The 18,503-nt window shown below is 38.6% G+C and overlaps 1 protein-coding gene across 6 annotated transcripts in view; it reads left to right on the forward strand.

Annotated features, from left to right (window-relative positions):
• Positions 1-18,503, forward strand: part of TUT7 (terminal uridylyl transferase 7) — a 66,438-nt gene that overhangs the window by 22,573 nt on the left and 25,362 nt on the right. For all 6 annotated transcript variants that reach the window (XM_071077594.1, XM_011771103.3, XM_011771101.3 and 3 more), the window contains exons 11-17: positions 3,496-3,648; positions 6,498-6,678; positions 8,064-9,136; positions 9,537-9,687; positions 12,328-12,414; positions 12,938-13,038; positions 14,733-14,790. In XM_071077594.1, coding sequence (XP_070933695.1) covers positions 3,496-3,648; positions 6,498-6,678; positions 8,064-9,136; positions 9,537-9,687; positions 12,328-12,414; positions 12,938-13,038; positions 14,733-14,790 — 1,804 coding nt within the window. The remainder of the gene's footprint in view (positions 1-3,495; positions 3,649-6,497; positions 6,679-8,063; positions 9,137-9,536; positions 9,688-12,327; positions 12,415-12,937; positions 13,039-14,732; positions 14,791-18,503) is intronic.

The following is an 18,503-nucleotide window of genomic DNA, read 5'->3' on the forward strand; positions in this document are numbered from 1 at the left end:
TTTGTGTTTCTCTAATGATTGGTGATGTTGAGCTTTTTGCATATGCTTGTTGGCCGCATGTATGTCTTCTTCAGAAAAGCGTCTGCTCATGCCCTTTGCACAAACTTTTTTAGGGAGTTGTTTCTTTTTTTCTTGTAAATTTGTTAAGTTCTTTATAGATGCTGGATATTAGACCTTTGGTGTATGGTTTGCAAAAATTGTCTCCCATTCTGTAGGTTGTCTGTTTGCTCTGTTGATAGGGCTGTACAAAAGTTCTTCATTTTAACTAGATCCCATTCAGAATGAATTTTAAAAGTAAAACTATATTCTGTCTGGAAGAAATAAATTAAAATGTAAAGACTTATAGGTTAAAAGTAAATGCATGGCAAAAGATATAAGTTGTAACCAAACGAGAGAGGCTATGTTAATATCAGGTGAGATGGATTTCAAGCGAAAAAACATGCCAAAGACAAAAGGGACATTTTATTAGGGTAGGGTCAATTCATTGGGAAGACCAAACAATCGTAAATGTTTGCACATATTAAGAGAGCACCAAAATACATGAAGTAAAAATTGATGGAATCCATTCTACCATCAGACAAGGAGACTTTAACAGCCTTCATCAATTGACTGTGTTAGCTAAACAAAAAATCAGTATAGGCAGTATAAACTGATAGACAATACCAACCGCCTTGACCTAATTGATATTGGTAAAACACTACACCCCAAAACTGGATAATACATATTTTTTCCAAGTCCATATGGTACATTCATCAAGGTAGACTACGTGCTGGTTCTTTTTGTTTTTTTGATTTAAGAGACAAGGTTCCACTATGTTGCCAAGGCTGGTCTCAAACTCCTGGGCTCAAGTGATCCTTCTGTCTTGGCCTCCCAGAGGAGGGCCTATGCTGGTTCTTAAAATAAGTCGTAGTACATTTGAAAGGATTCCATAGATTGAAGAGGAATTCAAGTGGGAAATTATAACATATTATGAACTAAATAATAATAAAAATATAAGCTATCTTAGCTTGGCATAGTGGCACACACCCTAGTCCCAGCTACTCAGGAGGCTGAGATGAGAGGATTGCTTGAGCCTAGGAGGTCGAGGCTGCAGTGAGCTATGATCACACCACTGCAGTCCAGTCTAGACAACAGAGCAAGACCCCATCTCAAAAAAAAAAGAAAACAAGGTATATAAAATTTGTCAGATGCAGCTAAAATAGTGTGCATAGGGCACGTTTTAGATTTAAATGCTTAAATTCAAAAAGAAAGGTCTTCAGTGACCTAAAGGTCCACCTCAAAAAGCTGGAAACCAACTGGGTCAAAGACCTAAATGTAAAAGTTAAAAACTCTGAAACTCCCAGAAGAAAACCTGGGGAAAAACCTTTGCAGAAAGGATTTCTTAAAAGACTACAAGCATAAACCATATCAATAAAGAAGAACATTAAGAAATTAAACTTTATCGAATTCTAAAACTGCAGCTCTTCAGAAAACATCACTAAATAAATAAAAAGGCAAGCTACCCAGTTGAGAAAAATCTTGAATACATACATTCAACCAAGAAACAATCACTACGCCTAATATTTTCAAAGTGTTTTCTGTAGAAGACTAGTTCAGTCTGTCAACAAATCTTTACTAAGCAGTTACCATGGCCAGGCACTAACAATTCTGGGGGTTACTGTTAAAAGTGGTGAATGGGGCCAGGCATGATGGCTCATGCCTGTAATCCCAGCACTTTGGGAGGCCAAGGCGGGTGGATCACCTGAGGTCAGGAGTTCGAGACCAGCCTGGCCAACATGGTGAAACCCCATCTCTACTAAAAAAAATATATAAGAATTAGCCGGGCATGGTAGCAGGCACCTGTAATACCAGCTACTTGGGAGGCTGAGGCAGGAGAATTGCTTCAACCCGGGAGGTAGAGGTTGCAGTGAGCCGAGATCGTGCCATTGCACTCCAGCCTAGGCGACAGAGTGAGACTCTGCCTCAGAAAAAAAAAAAAAAAAAGGAAGTGGTGAACAAAACACAATCCTTGCCCTCGAATTTATACATCCACTGGGGCAAGAGACTTATATATATATATATATGCAGTGGTGGTACTTTCTCTGAGGAAAAATAAACCAGGGTAAGGAGGACAGAGAATGATAAATGTGGAGCTCTTTAGAGAAAACGTTTGAACAGAGCTGAATAAAGTGAGAGAGAATGAGTCATACTCTCTGTCACTTTGTTAGGGGGAAGAGCATTTTAAGCAGAGGGAATACCAGGTGTCATCTCTGAGTCAAGAAGATAGAAGAATCAGAGAAGTAGAAAAGGGCCAGGTTACTCAGGCCCTGGAAAGGAATGCATGAGTGATTAGAAGGATCACTCTCTTCTAAACCAATGAAGTAGCCCATTTGGTATAAAAATACATTTGGGAAATGTGATATCACATCCATACTCCATCCCGTATTATTTTGTTCATTAACCTGTTTTTTTGTTTGTTTGTTTGTTTGTTTTTTGTTTTTGTTTTGAGATGGAGTTTCGCTCTTATTGCCCAGGCTGGAGTGCAATGGCACCATTTCGGCTCACCACAACCTCTGCCTCCCAGGTTCAAGCGATTCTCCTGCCTCAGCCTCCCGAGTAGCTGGGACTACAGGCATGCGCCACCACCCCCAGCTAATCTTGTATATTTAGTAGAGACGGGATTTCTCCATGTTGGTCAGGCTGATCTCGAACTCCCAACCTCAGGTGATCCGCCCACTTCGGCCTCCCAAAGTGCTGGGATTACAGGCGTGAGCCACCATGCCTGGCCTGTTCATTAACCTGTTTTAAAGGCTGTGATGAATCCCATCATACAATGAAGAAACCTGTTCAGCTCTGTTTGACATTTCACGAGCCTTTTCAGCCGGACCATTTTCTTTTGCATTAACATTCATTAATAGCACATAAAATTTACTTTGAAAATGTCCAGCATAACCAGAATTAATAGTATTTAAAATTATTTTCTAATTAACTGGATCTAGTTCTTGTAATTTTCATTTTCTAGCAATATAGTTGTATTTATTAAGCAGTTACTATGTGCTATATGCTACAAGCAGATACTACCTCTATCTGAGTGCCTTATGGTCATTTTTTTAATATCATAACCATCCCATGAAGGAAGTCCTAGTGTTACCCTTTTTAAAGGAACCTGAGGCCTACAGAGAGTAAGTACCTTACCCAAGATTGTACAGCTAGTATATGAAGGAGCTGAGATTTGGGACCAGGCAGTTTTACTTCAGAACCCATGACGTCAGCCACTAGGCCATTTTGCCTACTCTTAGAATATTTACTGAGGAATTATTTCACAAAGTCACCATTCCTTTAGCAAATCAAAGCCTTGTTTTTTACTTTTAAAAATATTTTTAAATGTATAGATGCTAATTATATCTTTTGTATTTTCGATGAACTCTGAATATTTTTTTTATTCCAAGATTAGTAGGCTGTGTTTGATATAAAATTATTTCTATCTTATTTTAACATGTGTCTGATTTTTCCTAGATTGAAGGATTCTCATTAAGCAAACTGGGGAATTTCAACCTTAAAGACATTGAAACAGATGTTGTGATCTGGGAATATACGGACAGTGCTGCGGGGGATACAGACACAGCGAAAGAAGAGGCACCAAGAGAAAAGCCCATTAAAAGGGGACAGGTCTGTTCTCGTTTGTTTCTAGTTGTCAATTTCAACTGCCAATTGTGAAGTTTGTGGATTAGTCAGTCTCCTCTTCTTTCCTTAACTATCTTAACTATTTCATGGTTCTTTCATTTGCCAGTCTATTTAGTACCTTGAATCGACAAGTAATGAGAAAAGGTTTAAAAAAAAGTTAGATCACTAAATCCACAGTTATTTATGTAGTTTCTTTGTGCTGAGTCCTTTGAAAGAGATTCAAAATTCAAAGGTAAATCCGTATCTATCCACAAAGAGCTTAGTCTTAGGTGGTATTATGAGGTTTAAATGTATGAAAGGTTAACTAGCTTTCAGTTACTAAAATTACAGCGAATGCATATATGATTTAATGTACTGGTCCCATACTGTTGGGGGTGGGCAGGGGAATTTATGCACAAGGAAAGAATAGCCATTAGAATTTCAAACAAAAGTCTCTGCAATGTCATGATCCTAGTAATAAAATAAGATTCTCTCCCAAATAGATGAAAGACCCCTGATCTTCCCATTACCTTTTGGGGTAAATTGACAGTAATATCCACAAAATTCTTGGATTCGAATCCCAGCTCTATACAAACAAGTCATGTCACTCCTCCAGTTCATGTTTTACTCGTGCCTAAAATGAGGAGTTAGTGGTGAATCAGATTTTCCAGTTGTGTTTTCTAGAATCCTTGAATACTGGGAGGAGGAGGAGGAGGAGGAGGAGGAGAGTGGTGGTATCACCCTACCGCTGCTGCCACCAGAACCACTTTTATCTGTTTCTTATTTGGAGTCTCTGTAGTGGAGAAGAGTATAGGCTGTGGAGCTAGAATATGTGAATTTGTATCCCAGCTCTCCCACTTCCCAGCTGTGTGTCCTTGGGCAAGTGACTTAGCCTTTCTGTGCACCAGTTTCCTCCCTACTCATGGGGATAATATTGGTACCCTCTCATAGGGTTACTTACAGAATGCTTAACTCAGTGCCAAGCATGTGGTGAGCGCTCAGTAAATGTTAGCTGCTATTCTTATTTTATTTGAAAAAGAAAATGTTCTCTGTTTTAAAGAAAACCGGTTTAAGTTCCTGTAGTCTAGATATTTCAAAGGTCTCTCCAGTTTCATGTTACGGTATTATCAAGTCATTTCAGTGAGATGCTTAAAAATCCTTTGTAATGCTGCTATATGGATAAAGAGGTAAAATGTAATAATGCTTAAAATTTCTGGGGGATTTATTTGTGTCCTCAAACTGTAGTGTTTGGGACCTAAACAACTTCCATTTTTAATCAGTTCTGCCTTGTAAAACCACCAGATGACTTTATATCACTTGACACAACCTTTGTGGTTGAGAAAAATATACCATTGGTTTTGAAGTTTAATATAATAAAGTATGATTGGAGACAAATTTGTGCACCTTAGAGGAAATTACTTTTTTCCAGTGTGAATTATAGGAAAAGCTATTGCTGTAAATCCATTTAATGCTTTATTTTTACATTTTTATGTTATTTGGAAAGATTAATCATGCTGCCACTTCTGAAATAAAGTGAGCCTCAGGCACTATGGGGTTGCATATGGTGTGCACTGTACTGAGATCAGGAGACATTGAGACATTGTTCTCATTCGGCCACTACCGGGCAGTGCAACCTTCTGACAAGCCATGGGCACTCGTGGGGCTTCAGTTCCTTCTCTTGTAATATACAGGAGTTGAACTAGATTACCTCTTAAGAGCATCTTACAGTTGTGACATTGTGTTTCAGTGATATATGGATTTCTTGTACTTAAAAGGCTATACCTACGTGAAAAAATACAGAGAGCAACCAAGTCTGCCAGATGCTTTCCCTTGTTTCTGATTTAATCCTCATAACTATCCTGTGTTATAGGTGGTATCATCCCTACTCTGCAGATAATGATAGCGACCATTTTTTGAACACTGTGTGCCAGGCACTGTGCTAAGTAAGCACTTTACAGACACTATCTCACTCAGTCCTCCCAACAACCCTATGAGGTGGGTACTGTTATCCCCATTTTTCAGATGAGGAAACCCAGGCTTAGACAGATTATAGACCTTGACCCGGATCATACACGGCTAGTACATGGCAGAGTTTGGATTTCAAATCTCAGCTTGTCCCAATCCAAAGCCAGTTCTCTTAGCCACTGTGTTGTGCTACCAGTCTGAGAATGAGGAAGCTAAGTCACAGAGCAATTAAGAGATATGACGTGGCAGAATCTCTATTTGGGCCCATATTTTCCCCTATCCTAAGTAATATGTGCTTTCTATTATATTACATCACAGTTATGGTCCAACTTGTCAGAAGTCTGTAACTGTAAAACCAGTGTCAGTTTCTGATGGCAAGAGTTACTTGACTTTAAAAACCAGTTGCCACTGGCAGAGTCAGTGTGCTTATGTAGCTTCTCAGGGCAGCGAGGGGAATGTTTTTCCTTTTTCTCTATGCCTTTAGCTACTGTCCATTTTTGTGTGTCTGTGACTATAAAGGTGCCTCCAGCAGCAGTAACAGGAAGAGTTCAGTGCTGAGAATGTTAGCAACCTATGCACAGTCCTCTCCACCTGTTATTAACAGTTCAAAATTAGGAGCGCTGTCTGGTTAAATAAATAAAACCCATCTTGTCTGTTCCTGTGATAATGACTGGATTATAGCATACTCTAATCCTAATAATGCAGTGAAGTAATGCTGTTTTACCACAAACAAAATAGAAGTTAGAATTGATTTATCTAGATGAATTGTCAGGCTTATATCTTTGTTAAGGTTTTCCAGATTTTTTAAATTTGATACTTGAATGATCTTTAATTTTCCAGATTGTACTTGCATCTGAAATAACCTGTATGTTTCTCTTTGCTATTAATAGGTGTCATTAATATTGGATATGAAACACCAGCCTTCAGTACCAGTTGGGCAGCTCTGGGTGGAATTGCTGCGATTCTATGCTTTAGAATTTAATGTGGCTGATTTAGTGATAAGTATTCGTGTCAAAGAATTGGTATCTCGGGAATTGAAGGATTGGCCCAAAAAGCGCATTGCCATTGAAGGTATCTCAAAATGTTTATCTTATTCCCCCCGACTCTTTTTTTTTTAAAGGTACCAGTCTAACAGCATGCTTTTTATTTCAGTCTCTTTTCAGCTCCCACAAGTAAGGTAGGCCTGCCCTCAAAGGGAAATAAATAGTTAGAATCTTGCATGTGTTACTGTGGGTCATTTCAAGGAATCAAACTGTTTTCACCCTGGGTTTTTAAAGTATAAACAACTTGAGTAATGGCTGGCTGAGTCCTTGCTTTCTTTGTAGATTGCTTAACTACTTAAATGCCTAAAGTATGTTTTTCACAGTGATGTGTAAATCCCCCTTTCCTCTTTACCATTCTCACCTCTGGATTTTTTCATTCAGTCCATTTGTGGATTGTTGAAGTTGTTTAGTTTTGCAAAGGTGAGGACAATACTTCTTCTCGTCAAAAATGTCGTTCTCCATTGGACTCCTCTCCAGTAGAGAGAATGAGTAGTTATTTTTGACATATCTACAGTAACATTTAGAACTTATTCATAAAAACACATTTTTAGTGAAGGCTCATTTAACTGAAATCACTTTATCAAAGACACACTGATGTGCCCTATAGATATCATTAAATGAACTAGCTCTTCTCAGCTTTGCAAAGTCAGGAGGTTGAAACCCCTCTAGAAATCTTAATTCTCCTCCTTTAAATAATTTAAAGAACCTCCTAAATGGAATTCTCTTATTTTTGCTTGATTTTTTTTCAAGCTTTATGTTGCATAAGAGGGTTTTTTTGCATTTTGCATAAATTCTGTGTGCAATCATGGGGATCTCACATTTTTAAACCCTCCCCTGCAGTTTCTGTGGCTCAGCTCTTCTGGCCAATTGCCTAACCTGCTGGAGTTCTAGGGGAGGAGAAAAGATTGAGAGAAGTGGTGTCTCCTCCTGGTGCCTCCCTCTCGCCCCTGAAATTCAGTCCAGCCAATTCAGTGATGGGGCTTCCCAGGGCAGAAGAGTGGAGGTAAGCTCGATAAACCGCAGGGCCTGACTGAGTGGGGAGGCAGAGCACTCAGCAGCAGAGCCTTGTGGGAAGATCTTCCTTCCCAAGGGCCTGAGAGCCACGCTGATAACATCTTTTCTACCTCCACAGTCACAGAGCACAGTAGGGAGAAGGGGTACTAGTTCTGAACGGAGAATGGCTTCCCTTCATAGAGCAGATGTTTCAGAAAATACTGCTTTTTGTTCTTAAACTCTATTTTCTTACTCCCCACCCCCAGTTTATTTTTTTTTTAAAGCCTGTAAAATACAAGATAAATTTTACTGTTGTTTGTTGTCTGTTTTTATCTGCAGCAGGCTAAGTTTTAAAACATGAAATACAGTAGTATATGAAGAGATGGATTTTTTCTTTCTTTTTTTTTTTTTTTATTACAGATCCCTACTCTGTTAAAAGAAATGTGGCAAGAACCCTAAATAGTCAACCTGTGTTTGAATATATACTTCACTGTTTAAGGACAACATACAAGTATTTTGCTCTTCCACACAAAATTACAAAATCCAGCCTTCCAAAGCCTTTGAATGCAGTTACATGTGTTTCAGAAGTAATAAATCATGATCCAGATGTGCAAACAAAAGATGATAAGCTCAAAAACTCAGTTTTGGCTCAAGGTCCCGGTGCTACCGGTTCAGCTGCAAATACCTGTAAGGTACAGCCACTTACTCTTAAAGAGACTGCTGGAAGCTTTGGAAGTCCACCAACAGAAGAAATGGGAAATGAACACATCAGGGTCCCCCCTGAAAACTCAGACTGTATCCGAGCAGATGTTAACGATGATGATTACAAGGATGATAAAGTACACCATCAAGAAACAGGAAGGAAAAACGAGAAAGAGAAAGTTGGTAGGAAGGGCAAGCATCTGTTGGCTATTGATCAGAAACGTGGAGAGCATGTTGTCTGTGGCAGCACACGTAATAATGAGTCAGAGATCTCTTTGGATTTAGAAGGCTTCCAAAATCCTACAGCCAAAGAGTGTGAGGGACTTGCTACTTTAGATAACAAGGCTGATCTTGATGGAGAAATTATAGAAGGCACTGAGGAACTAGAAGGCTCTCTAAACCACTATACCCACTCAGTACAGGGCCAGATTTCAGAAATGATTCCCTCTGATGAAGAGGAGGAGGAAGACGAAGAAGAAGAGGAGGAAGAAGAACCTAGACTCACCGTTAACCAAAGGGAAGATGAAGATGGCATGGCTAATGAAGATGAATTAGACAACACCTACACGGGATCAGGGGATGAGGATGCCCTATCTGAAGAGGATGATGAGTTAGGCGACCCTGCTAAGTATGAAGACGTGAAAGAATGTGGAAAACATGTAGAAGGAGCTCTCCTAGTGGAACTTAATAAAATAAGTCTTAAGGAAGAAAATGTATGTGAAGAAAATTCACCTGTGGATCAGTCTGATTTTTTTTATGAATTCAGTAAACTTATCTTCACCAAAGGAAAGGTAATCAGTACCACCACTAGTCATATATGGAACTAGGAGACTTTAAGGAATTTGAATGCATTTAATTTCAATTTTTATATACTAGGAGTTTTCCTATTTGGTAGTGTTTAACAAGTTGGCCTTTCATTCTGATATGACTGCTCGCTCTCCTTTCCTCCTTAAGACTCATGGGAATTAGCAGAGGAAGGGAATGCTATTAGTAGTGAAAATAACTACCTCGTTCTCCTAATGATACCATAGGATGTCCCCAACTCTCAGATCATTTGAGTGGACGCATGTTACATTTTCATTTCCTTTGGAAAGTGAATAGGAGACTATGTACTTTTAAAACATGATTCCAGACTCCTTTATTTGGCAAATAAAGTGTTAAGTCTTGTTTTGCTTTGCCATATTCCTGCAGTCTCCTACGGTAGTGTGCAGTTTATGCAAACGAGAGGGTCATCTAAAGAAGGACTGTCCTGAAGACTTCAAAAGAATCCAGCTAGAACCTCTGCCACCGTTAACACCCAAGTTTTTAAATATCTTAGATCAAGTCTGTATCCAGTGTTATAGTAAGTTATTCACATTTCTTTTGATTTGTCAAAATATTAAATTGACATTTACTCGAGTCTTTAGAATCACTATCCTATTTAGGTCTCTAAACATTAATAGGGAACAAGTCTATTCCATTCTCCATTGTATCCACAAGTGTTCCATGTCATGTCTGTTCTGTTTGGGACATGCAATAATTGTCAAAGAAAGATGAGGAAAGATGCAGGGAGGATCTTTTTTATTTTTTATTTTTTTAATTTTTTGAGACAGGATCTCACTCTGTCACCCAGGCTGGAGTGTAGCAGAGCAGTCATGAGTCACTGTAGCCTCGACCTCCCAGACTAAAGTGATCCTCTCACCTCAGCCTCCCAAGTAGCTGGGAGCACAGATGCATGCCACTATGCCTGACTGATGTTTTCATTATTTGTAGAGACACAGTTTCCCTGTGTTACCCAGGCTAGTCTTGAACTCCTGGGCTCAAGCAAATGGAGGATTTTATTTTTCAAGTGTCTTCTGTATTTTCTTTTATTAACAGCATAGTTGTTGCATCAAGATACATAGCAATCATAGCAGGTTTCTTTTTTTGGAGGGTGATAGGGAGACAGGGTCTTGCTCTGTCCCCCAGACTGGAATGCAGTGGTGTGATATCAGCTCTCCACAGCCTCTAACTCCTGGGTTCAAGCAATTCTTCTGCCTCAGCCACCCAAGTAGCTGGTATTACAGGTGTGCATCACCACACCCAGCTCATTCTTATACTTTTTGTAGATACAGGGTTTCGCCATGTTGGTCAGACTGGTCTCAAACTCCTGACCTCAAGTGATTCACACAGCTCCGTCTCCCAAACAGCTGGGATTGCAGACTTGAGCCATGGCACCCGGCCAGCAGGTTTCTTTTTAAAGCTTAGTATTAAATATTAAATATCTTACCCCATTTAAATTTTCCATTACTCTGCCAAGAAAAAAAAATTTTTTTTTGTTTTGTTTTGAGATGAAGTCTAGCCCTGTCACCCAGGCTGGAGTGCAGTAGTGTGATCTCAGCTCACTGCAGCCTCCGCCTCCTGGGTTCAAGCAGTTCTCCTGCCTCAGCCTCTTGAGTAGCTGGGATTACAGTCATGCACCACCATGCCCAGCTAATTTTTTTTTTTTTTTTTTTTTAAGTAGAGATGGTGTTTCACCATATTGGCTAGGCAGGTCTCAAACTCCTGATCTCCAGTAATCCGCTCACCTCGACCTCCCAAAGTGCTGGGATTACAGGCGTGAGCCACTGCGCCCGGCCAAAATTTAAAATTCAAGTTACTTGAAGCCTGGACACACTTTCCTGGCTAGTTGGGCTATGTAAAGGTTGGTGGCATTATTCCTCCTGCTGTGTAAGCAGATCCAGGCCCCAGAAAGAAGGGACCAGGTTATATAATCGTTTTTGAAAAGTTTGCTACAAAATGGATGGCCTATTATAAGCCAGGATACAAAGTAAGGATGAGGATAAGGGAGGGACATTTTCTTCCAGAAAAAAAGATATTTTCTGAAGAGTCTCAGTTCATAATTTTCCCAAAATGGTTGGAAGAGAGGATAAAATCTCAATACGAATTTCAAAATACTGTCTCTGTGAGGGGCCAAAAGTTGCCTTGCTGAGGATCTTTGTAGGTCTTAAAATCAGAGTACTAGCATTTCCCAACCGGCATCCTTTGAAATGATTTTCTAGATGCAGTGAATAATATATCATCACCAGAAGTATACCCAGGCCAAGTAGGGAATAATGCTACACACTCCCTTCTCTCAGGGACGGTCGATCTCCTTTAGAGATTTCCAGGACATATTAGCATAATAAAGACATCTGAGAAATATTATTTCTAAAATTTGAACATAGAATACTTTTTGAGTAACACTAATTAATAGCCTACATAACAGCCCTTTAAGGAACACGAGTTTGGGGAAGCTTTGGTGTAGAGAGGCTTAAAGTTTTACAAAAAGAAAACATTTAAAGGAGAGATGTTCAGCTGCTTAAAATGAAGGAGCTTGTTTCACATGGCTTCATCATAGGTGTTCACCTGTGCCAGAGGACACGTGTTCTTAACCAGTGCTTTTTTTTTTTTTTTTTTGGATATTATGAGCTGCGAAAAAACTAGGTTCTCCTTAGGGAAAAAAAATACATGCAAATGCTCACAAACTTTTAAATTCCCACTTTAATGGGGTGGTGATCCCTGAAGGCCCTTTCTGTAACCCTGGTGTCTTTCAGGAAACCCAGGTGGAGATCCCTGTTTAAATTACTTTCCATTTCAAGAGCACTTCTTAGATTCTTTCAAAAAGGATATTTTAAATATTACATTACTGTTAAAAAATTAGCCAGGTATGGTGGTACATGCCTGTAGTCCCAGCTACTCGGGAGGCTGAGGTGGGAGGATGACTTGAGGCTGGGAGGCAGAGGTTGCGGTAAGCTAAGATCACGCTACTTCAGTGCAGCCTGGCCAACAGGGCCAGACCTTGTCTCAAAAATAAAAAACAAATTTTACCTTGTTAATGCTGTCTACTGAGAAGATACAACAATTTAGGAATTTTAAAGTTTAAGCTTATAAGTTTTATTTTCTAAAAAATAATTTTTTTTTCAGCTTTTTTAAGAGCGTCAACAGTCTTATCTTGTCAATATGTCTGTTTATCTTTAAACAGAGGATTTTTCTCCAACAATTATAGAAGAACAGGCTCGTGAACATATTCGGCAAAACCTAGAAAGTTTCATAAGACAAGACTTTCCAGGTAAATGATTTATTTTTTATTTTTAAGAAAAGTAGTGTGACCTTTCTTCCAAATGAGTTCTTGTGTTATAAGCACACTGATTTTGAGAATCAGGGTTTCCGTTGTTCTGTGATATACCCAGGATGGTCCTTGGTCTGCCAAATCCTCGTTTACCAACAGAAACAGTATAGGGTTTATTCTAGCAAGTGCCTAGTGAATTTCATTGAATAGTGTGTTTAGAGTCAAAACTAAGCTTACATTATTAAATGTGTTGAGGTGATCTAACATTTTCCTTGAAATGTCTTTGCATTTAAGAATAAAGAAGCACCTGGTAATCTTTCTTGCCATATACAGCTTGTATGTAAGGGAAGCTTTGAGAGAAAAAGATTTTAGAATAAATGCCCAGTTAATCAGAGAGCATAAGTGTGAGATTAACATAGGATAGTTAAACAACTGGGTGTGTTTGATTCATGAGAGGGCCATTTTGATCAAAAATTAAATGTACTCAGGTAATTAGTTATTACTTTTCATATATCCCTAACAGGAACTAAATTGAGCCTGTTTGGCTCCTCCAAAAATGGATTTGGGTTCAAACAGAGTGACCTTGACGTCTGTATGACGATTAATGGACTTGAAACTGCTGAGGTACAGTGACCACATAAAACTTCCATTTGCTGTGGCAGTGTGATTTAACCAATCTAGACTGACATTGCAGCGTGGTATTTTCCAAATTGATCAGGGCATACCACATAGAGTGTGCTGTTTGGCACAGTCTCTGGCCAAATACATTAAGAAGCTTAGAAAGGTTGTGAGGAATGTGAGGAGTAGAAACGTTATACTTTCACCCTGTAGCAAAAAGTGGATTGGAAAGTGATGCCTGGGAATTCTACATAGCCAAACCAATCTCTCCAGTGTCCCGTTGGCTTGGCTACTGTGCTGACTTGGCTCACACACCCACATGAGGTTATCTATAAAGTTTATTACCAGACAGGCAGTGTGGTAAATGGTAAGAGTACTTAACCTTGTAGTCCAGAGACCTGGATTTGAGACAAACTTGGTTTCATCAGTACCTAAACATGTGGTCTTTGGTAAATAATCGATAAAGAATAATATCTGTTCCTCCTGCCTCTGCTGATTTTTGTACACATTAACATGGATCATGTAGGTCAGGAGTCAGCAAACGATGGCCCTTGGGCTAACTTCAGCCCCCCACTGCCTGTTTTTGTAAATAAAGTTTTATTGGAACAGAATCACACCCATTCACATATGTAATGTCTATGGCTGCTTTCACTTTGTAAGTGCAGAGTTTAGTAGTTGTAAGAGACCATATGGCACGCAAAGCAAAACAAGCTTGCCAGCCCCTGGGATATCTGAAGGCACTTATAAAATATAAAACACTATATAAAGGTATAAAGTCTGGGAAGTGCTGAGTCCCTATTCTTTTAAATCCTTAACAGCAGTCCAAATGCTAGATATCCAAATGAATGATGCTGCTGTTGCTGAAGGCCTTTTTGTACCTTTTCTTAGTTTCAAGTCTTTCTATTTTGAGGATGTATCTGATTTGGGAAAATAGTCAAAAGTGATCTAGCCTGAATTTGAATAAAGTATATAAGCAAGATTGGCTCAACATATGGAATGACCCTATCATACATCCTCAAGATTGATTTATTTACTCACTTTTTTACATGGCTTATAAACTAGTTTTGAGGGCATTTCTAAAGTAACATTCTAAGTATGTTCTGGGATTTTTATAACCATCAAAAAGGCGTATGTTGATAGAGACAGCCCAAATATTTTAAAGAATGATTTATTTGAGATACTGTTTGTATTTGCTGTATGACTTTAGTTATATACATTATAATTCTGGCTAGTCCTGTAGGGAAATAATTTGAGCTTAATCACTCTCCACAGCAATTCATCAACTCTTAAACCATAATGAAGGTCTACTTAGAATAAATGAGCTGGGGCACAGAAGCCTCCTCTTATCTATTCTGGGACGTGGGGTACATCCGAGTGATATTATGTGGAGGGGAAGAAGTGAAGGTCCTCAGCCATGGTTCAGAGACTTTTTTGGAAGCCCTGGGTCCATAGACTTCCTGACTGAGTTTAGCCTTTGTTGCACACCCAAAAATATTTAGGAAGTAGGGTATTTAGTGGTTTTTGTACCCTCAGGATATTTCCTGTGAATACTGACTCTAATACCCAACTAGAAAGGAAAAATATATATATAGACTGACTTGAAATTAATTACATTATTTCTGAAGGTAATGGAAACTATAGCCAGTTTCAGAACCTGTCTTCCAGTTTTGGTTAAGTTCTTTGTGCCTTCTTTGTTGCAGGGATTGGACTGTGTCCGAACTATTGAAGAATTAGCAAGAGTCCTCAGAAAACATTCAGGTACTTTTGTAAACTTTTTCTAAAAGTATTTCTGACTTTTAATTAGTGTTTTATATAGTCTTCCCTCGGTATCCATGGGGTATTAGTTCCAGGCCCACCCATCGCTCCTCACCCCTCCCTTCCCCAGCAGATAAAAAAAATCCCTAGGTGCTCAAGTTCCTTATATAAAATGGCAGATATACCTAATGTAAATGACGAGTTAATGGGTGCAGCACACCAACATGGCACGTGTATACATATGTAACAAACCTGCACTTTGTGCACATGTACCCTAGAACTTAAAGTATAATAAAAAATAAAATAAAATAAAATAGCATAGTATTTGCATATAACCTATATACATCCTTCCATATACTTTTAGTCATCTCTGGGTTACTTACAATATCTAATACAGTATAAATACTATATAAATAGTATTATACTGTATTTTTTATTTGTATTATTTTTTATCGTTGTATCGTTAGTTTTTTTTATTAGTTGCTTTTTTCCCTCAAATATTTTTGGTTTGTATTTGATTGGATATGGGGATGCAGGACCCACAGACATGAAAGGCCAATCGTATTTAGAGTTTACTAATGCCATGAAGCAGTATAGTGGCTCATTCATGGAATAATTACAGTATTAATGTCTTTTTAAAATCTTGTATGCTTAAGTATGAAAGACTGAGGAATTGGTGATAATTTATGTGCATATTGTTGCCTAGCTCAGTTTTATTTCAAGACAAAGCCTGCACCAGACAGGCAAGAAAGTCTGTAAATTCTTTTCCTTTGTTGGCATTGTATAAGTCAAAGTGTGGGAGTTGCTGATGGTGTGAAGTGTCAAGGAAAGCACCCCAGACTGGGCTTGTGGGTTGAATTTGCAGCTGTTCTGCTCAACAAGCTGTGTGTGACCATGAACAAGTCGTTCACTTGAAGTGATCTCTTTTTTTAAGAAATTGGATCTTGCTAGGTTGTCCAGGCTAGTCTCTGAACTCCTGGGCTCAAGTGATCCTCCTGCCTTGGCCTCCCAAAGTGCTGGGATTACAGGTGTGAGCCACTACGCCTGGCCTGATCTCTTGTTTTCATTGATAAATTGAGAAAACTGAACTGGGTAATTTCTAGAGTATTTACAGCTATAAAATGTATAGATTTTGTAAACCATGCACACACTTCAAATGCTGTTAACATATCCTTTTGTTGTCATGGCAGCTGTGGATACCGTTAACAATGAAAAATCTTCTTTTAAAATGTAGTTCAGCAAACTTCTGTGCTAAGAACTGAGAATGAAAGTGAACAATGTATGGCCCCTGTCCTCAGGAGCTTAAAATCCATGGTCTGTCCATGAAAAGTTTTTGTACATTTTGGTTAGGAACAGACTTTAAGTCACAGCATGAACGTGCCCTGACACCTAGACACACACATACTTTTCTTTGGTCATTGAAGTAAACATTTCCCTTAACTTGGGAATTCCACCTCTAAAGATCATGTGTTTTGTTTTGTTTTGTTTTGAAGGTCGTGCAAAGAAACTAAAGTACTAAGTTAGCATGACTATTAATTTTTTAGTATTGAGCTAGGTTTATAACTTTGTGTTTTGAAATAATTTAATTTCACATTTAAAGGAAAGCAGCAAAAGTTGCATAAAGAGTTCCACATATAGCTTTTATTCAGATCCACCAATTAACATTTTCCATATTTGATTCATCATTCCGTCTTTTGCTTGCTCTCAATTTCTTCCTGTACCATTTGAGATTAAGCTGCAGACATTATGTCCTTTCCCCTAAATACCTCAGTATGTATTTCCTAAGAAGGAACAATGTTAAAAACAGATCATTTTTAGATTAGAAATGACTTAGGCACACAGATGATGTATAATAATAATGGAATGCAGATTGCCTGGAACAAGAATTTCATAACAACTAGAGAGCTGTGTTTAAAACTTCTTATCTTTAAAACAGTCTCCCCAGGTATTTTATTGGGTGCCTCCTATGTGCACAACACTGTGTTAGATACCTAGGGATGGTGGAAAAGTTAAAAAATCTATATGTTTTTCTTTTGAAAGCTTCCATATCTTAAGAGGTAAGGTAATCTTCCAAACTATGTAACGATGTAAGGTAATATTCAGTTAAATAACTTCTAAGAAGAGAGAATGTGGGAAAGAGTTGCACAGGGAAGGTTGATGGAAGAGATGGAGGTTGCTCTGATCTTGGATGATGGTGAATACGATTTGAAAAGGATGGGAAAAGAAATCATTTCTAAGTGCATAGATGTGAATGTGAGACTGTGGGATATTTTGGAGAGCAGTGAGAAGATTGGAGATTTTTGGAGATTTGGAGATTTTTAAATGGGAAATATTTGGAGTAAAAATCTCTACATTTGGAGATTTTTAAATGGGAAATATTAGGAGATAAGGTGAAGTCTTATAGATATTTGGAAACACTGGAATTTCTTCAGGAGGGAAAGGACCCAATAAAAGCATAACATAAGGTTTTTAGGCAGCTGGTGTGGTCTTTTAGGGAAAGTGTAATCTAGATGACAGGGCAGCAGGGCCTCAGCCAAGGTGCCACTGGTACTAACAGGAAAACGATATGAGAGATTCCAAGTGGGAAAATTTCCTAGATTTGGTACCTACAAGTAGGAAGTAAGGACTGAGGTCTATATCTGGGTATTTGAGAACCAGGAATATTTGCAGAGAACCACCTGTGTGGAAGTGTTTAGTTTGCCATGAGCATATAATCTCCAAGAGTTAACATTCCAGAAAGCAATTAGAAATATGGGGTTGCCAGTCAGAATTGAAGATGAAAGTAAAACCGTTTTTTGTATTGAAAGCCTTGGAGAAAAAGAGAGAGATTGAGAGAAAGAGACTAGACAGAAATTAAGAAAAGAGACTGAAAAGGAACTGGGAAGATATGCTGTGAATAAATCCTAGACTTGGAAGTGTTATAATGATCAACAGTGTCAAATTCCAGAATGGGAAGGATATGAAGAAAAGGGCCCTGTCTAATTTAGAGGTGGGATAGCAAATACTAGGTGGAGGTTCTGGAATCAGACTCTGGTTTTAAATTCCATCTCCCCCTTGCTGGCTGTGCAATCCCAGAAAGTCACTCAGCTCCATAACAAGCACTCAGTTCCTCATCTCTAAAGTGGAAATAACAATTCTATGGCATTTGAGTTTAAGATCGATAATACATTAAAGTGCAAAGCCTAGCATATTCTAAGTATTCAGCAAAATGAGCTTCCTTGCCCCCTTTCCCCATCAGATTAAGTTTCATTTCCTGTGTCTGCCACACAGATTTTTTCCTGAAATGTCTTCTACCTACTTATTTTGTCCTGTGTTCTATGATATGATTACTATGTATCTGCTTTCTAAAAACCACCACTTAGCTCTCTCAGTAGAAACTCAAACTCTGACATCTCAGAATGAGCTTATCTTTCGCTTTACTGCTTTGCTTCAGCAGCAACCAACTCTGTTAATCTCCCCTTCCTTCTGAATCCTTTTTCATGGTTGTTGATATTGGCATCCTTGGAATCAACAAAACGGGTGAAATGATAATTAAATTAGCCTGACCCACACTAAGTTCAGTGTAAGTTAGGAGTCAATCTTACCTAGATTTGAATTCCAGCTCCACAATTTACCAGCTGCATATTCCTAAGCTTGTGAATCTTTCTGGGTCTCTGTTTCCTCATCTTACAGATGAGGGTGATAAACCTAAGAATGTAAAGTTTGTAAAGGAGTCT

Source organism: Macaca nemestrina, chromosome 14 (genome assembly GCF_043159975.1).
Source record: "Macaca nemestrina isolate mMacNem1 chromosome 14, mMacNem.hap1, whole genome shotgun sequence".
NCBI classification, from domain to species: Eukaryota; Metazoa; Chordata; class Mammalia; order Primates; family Cercopithecidae; genus Macaca; species Macaca nemestrina.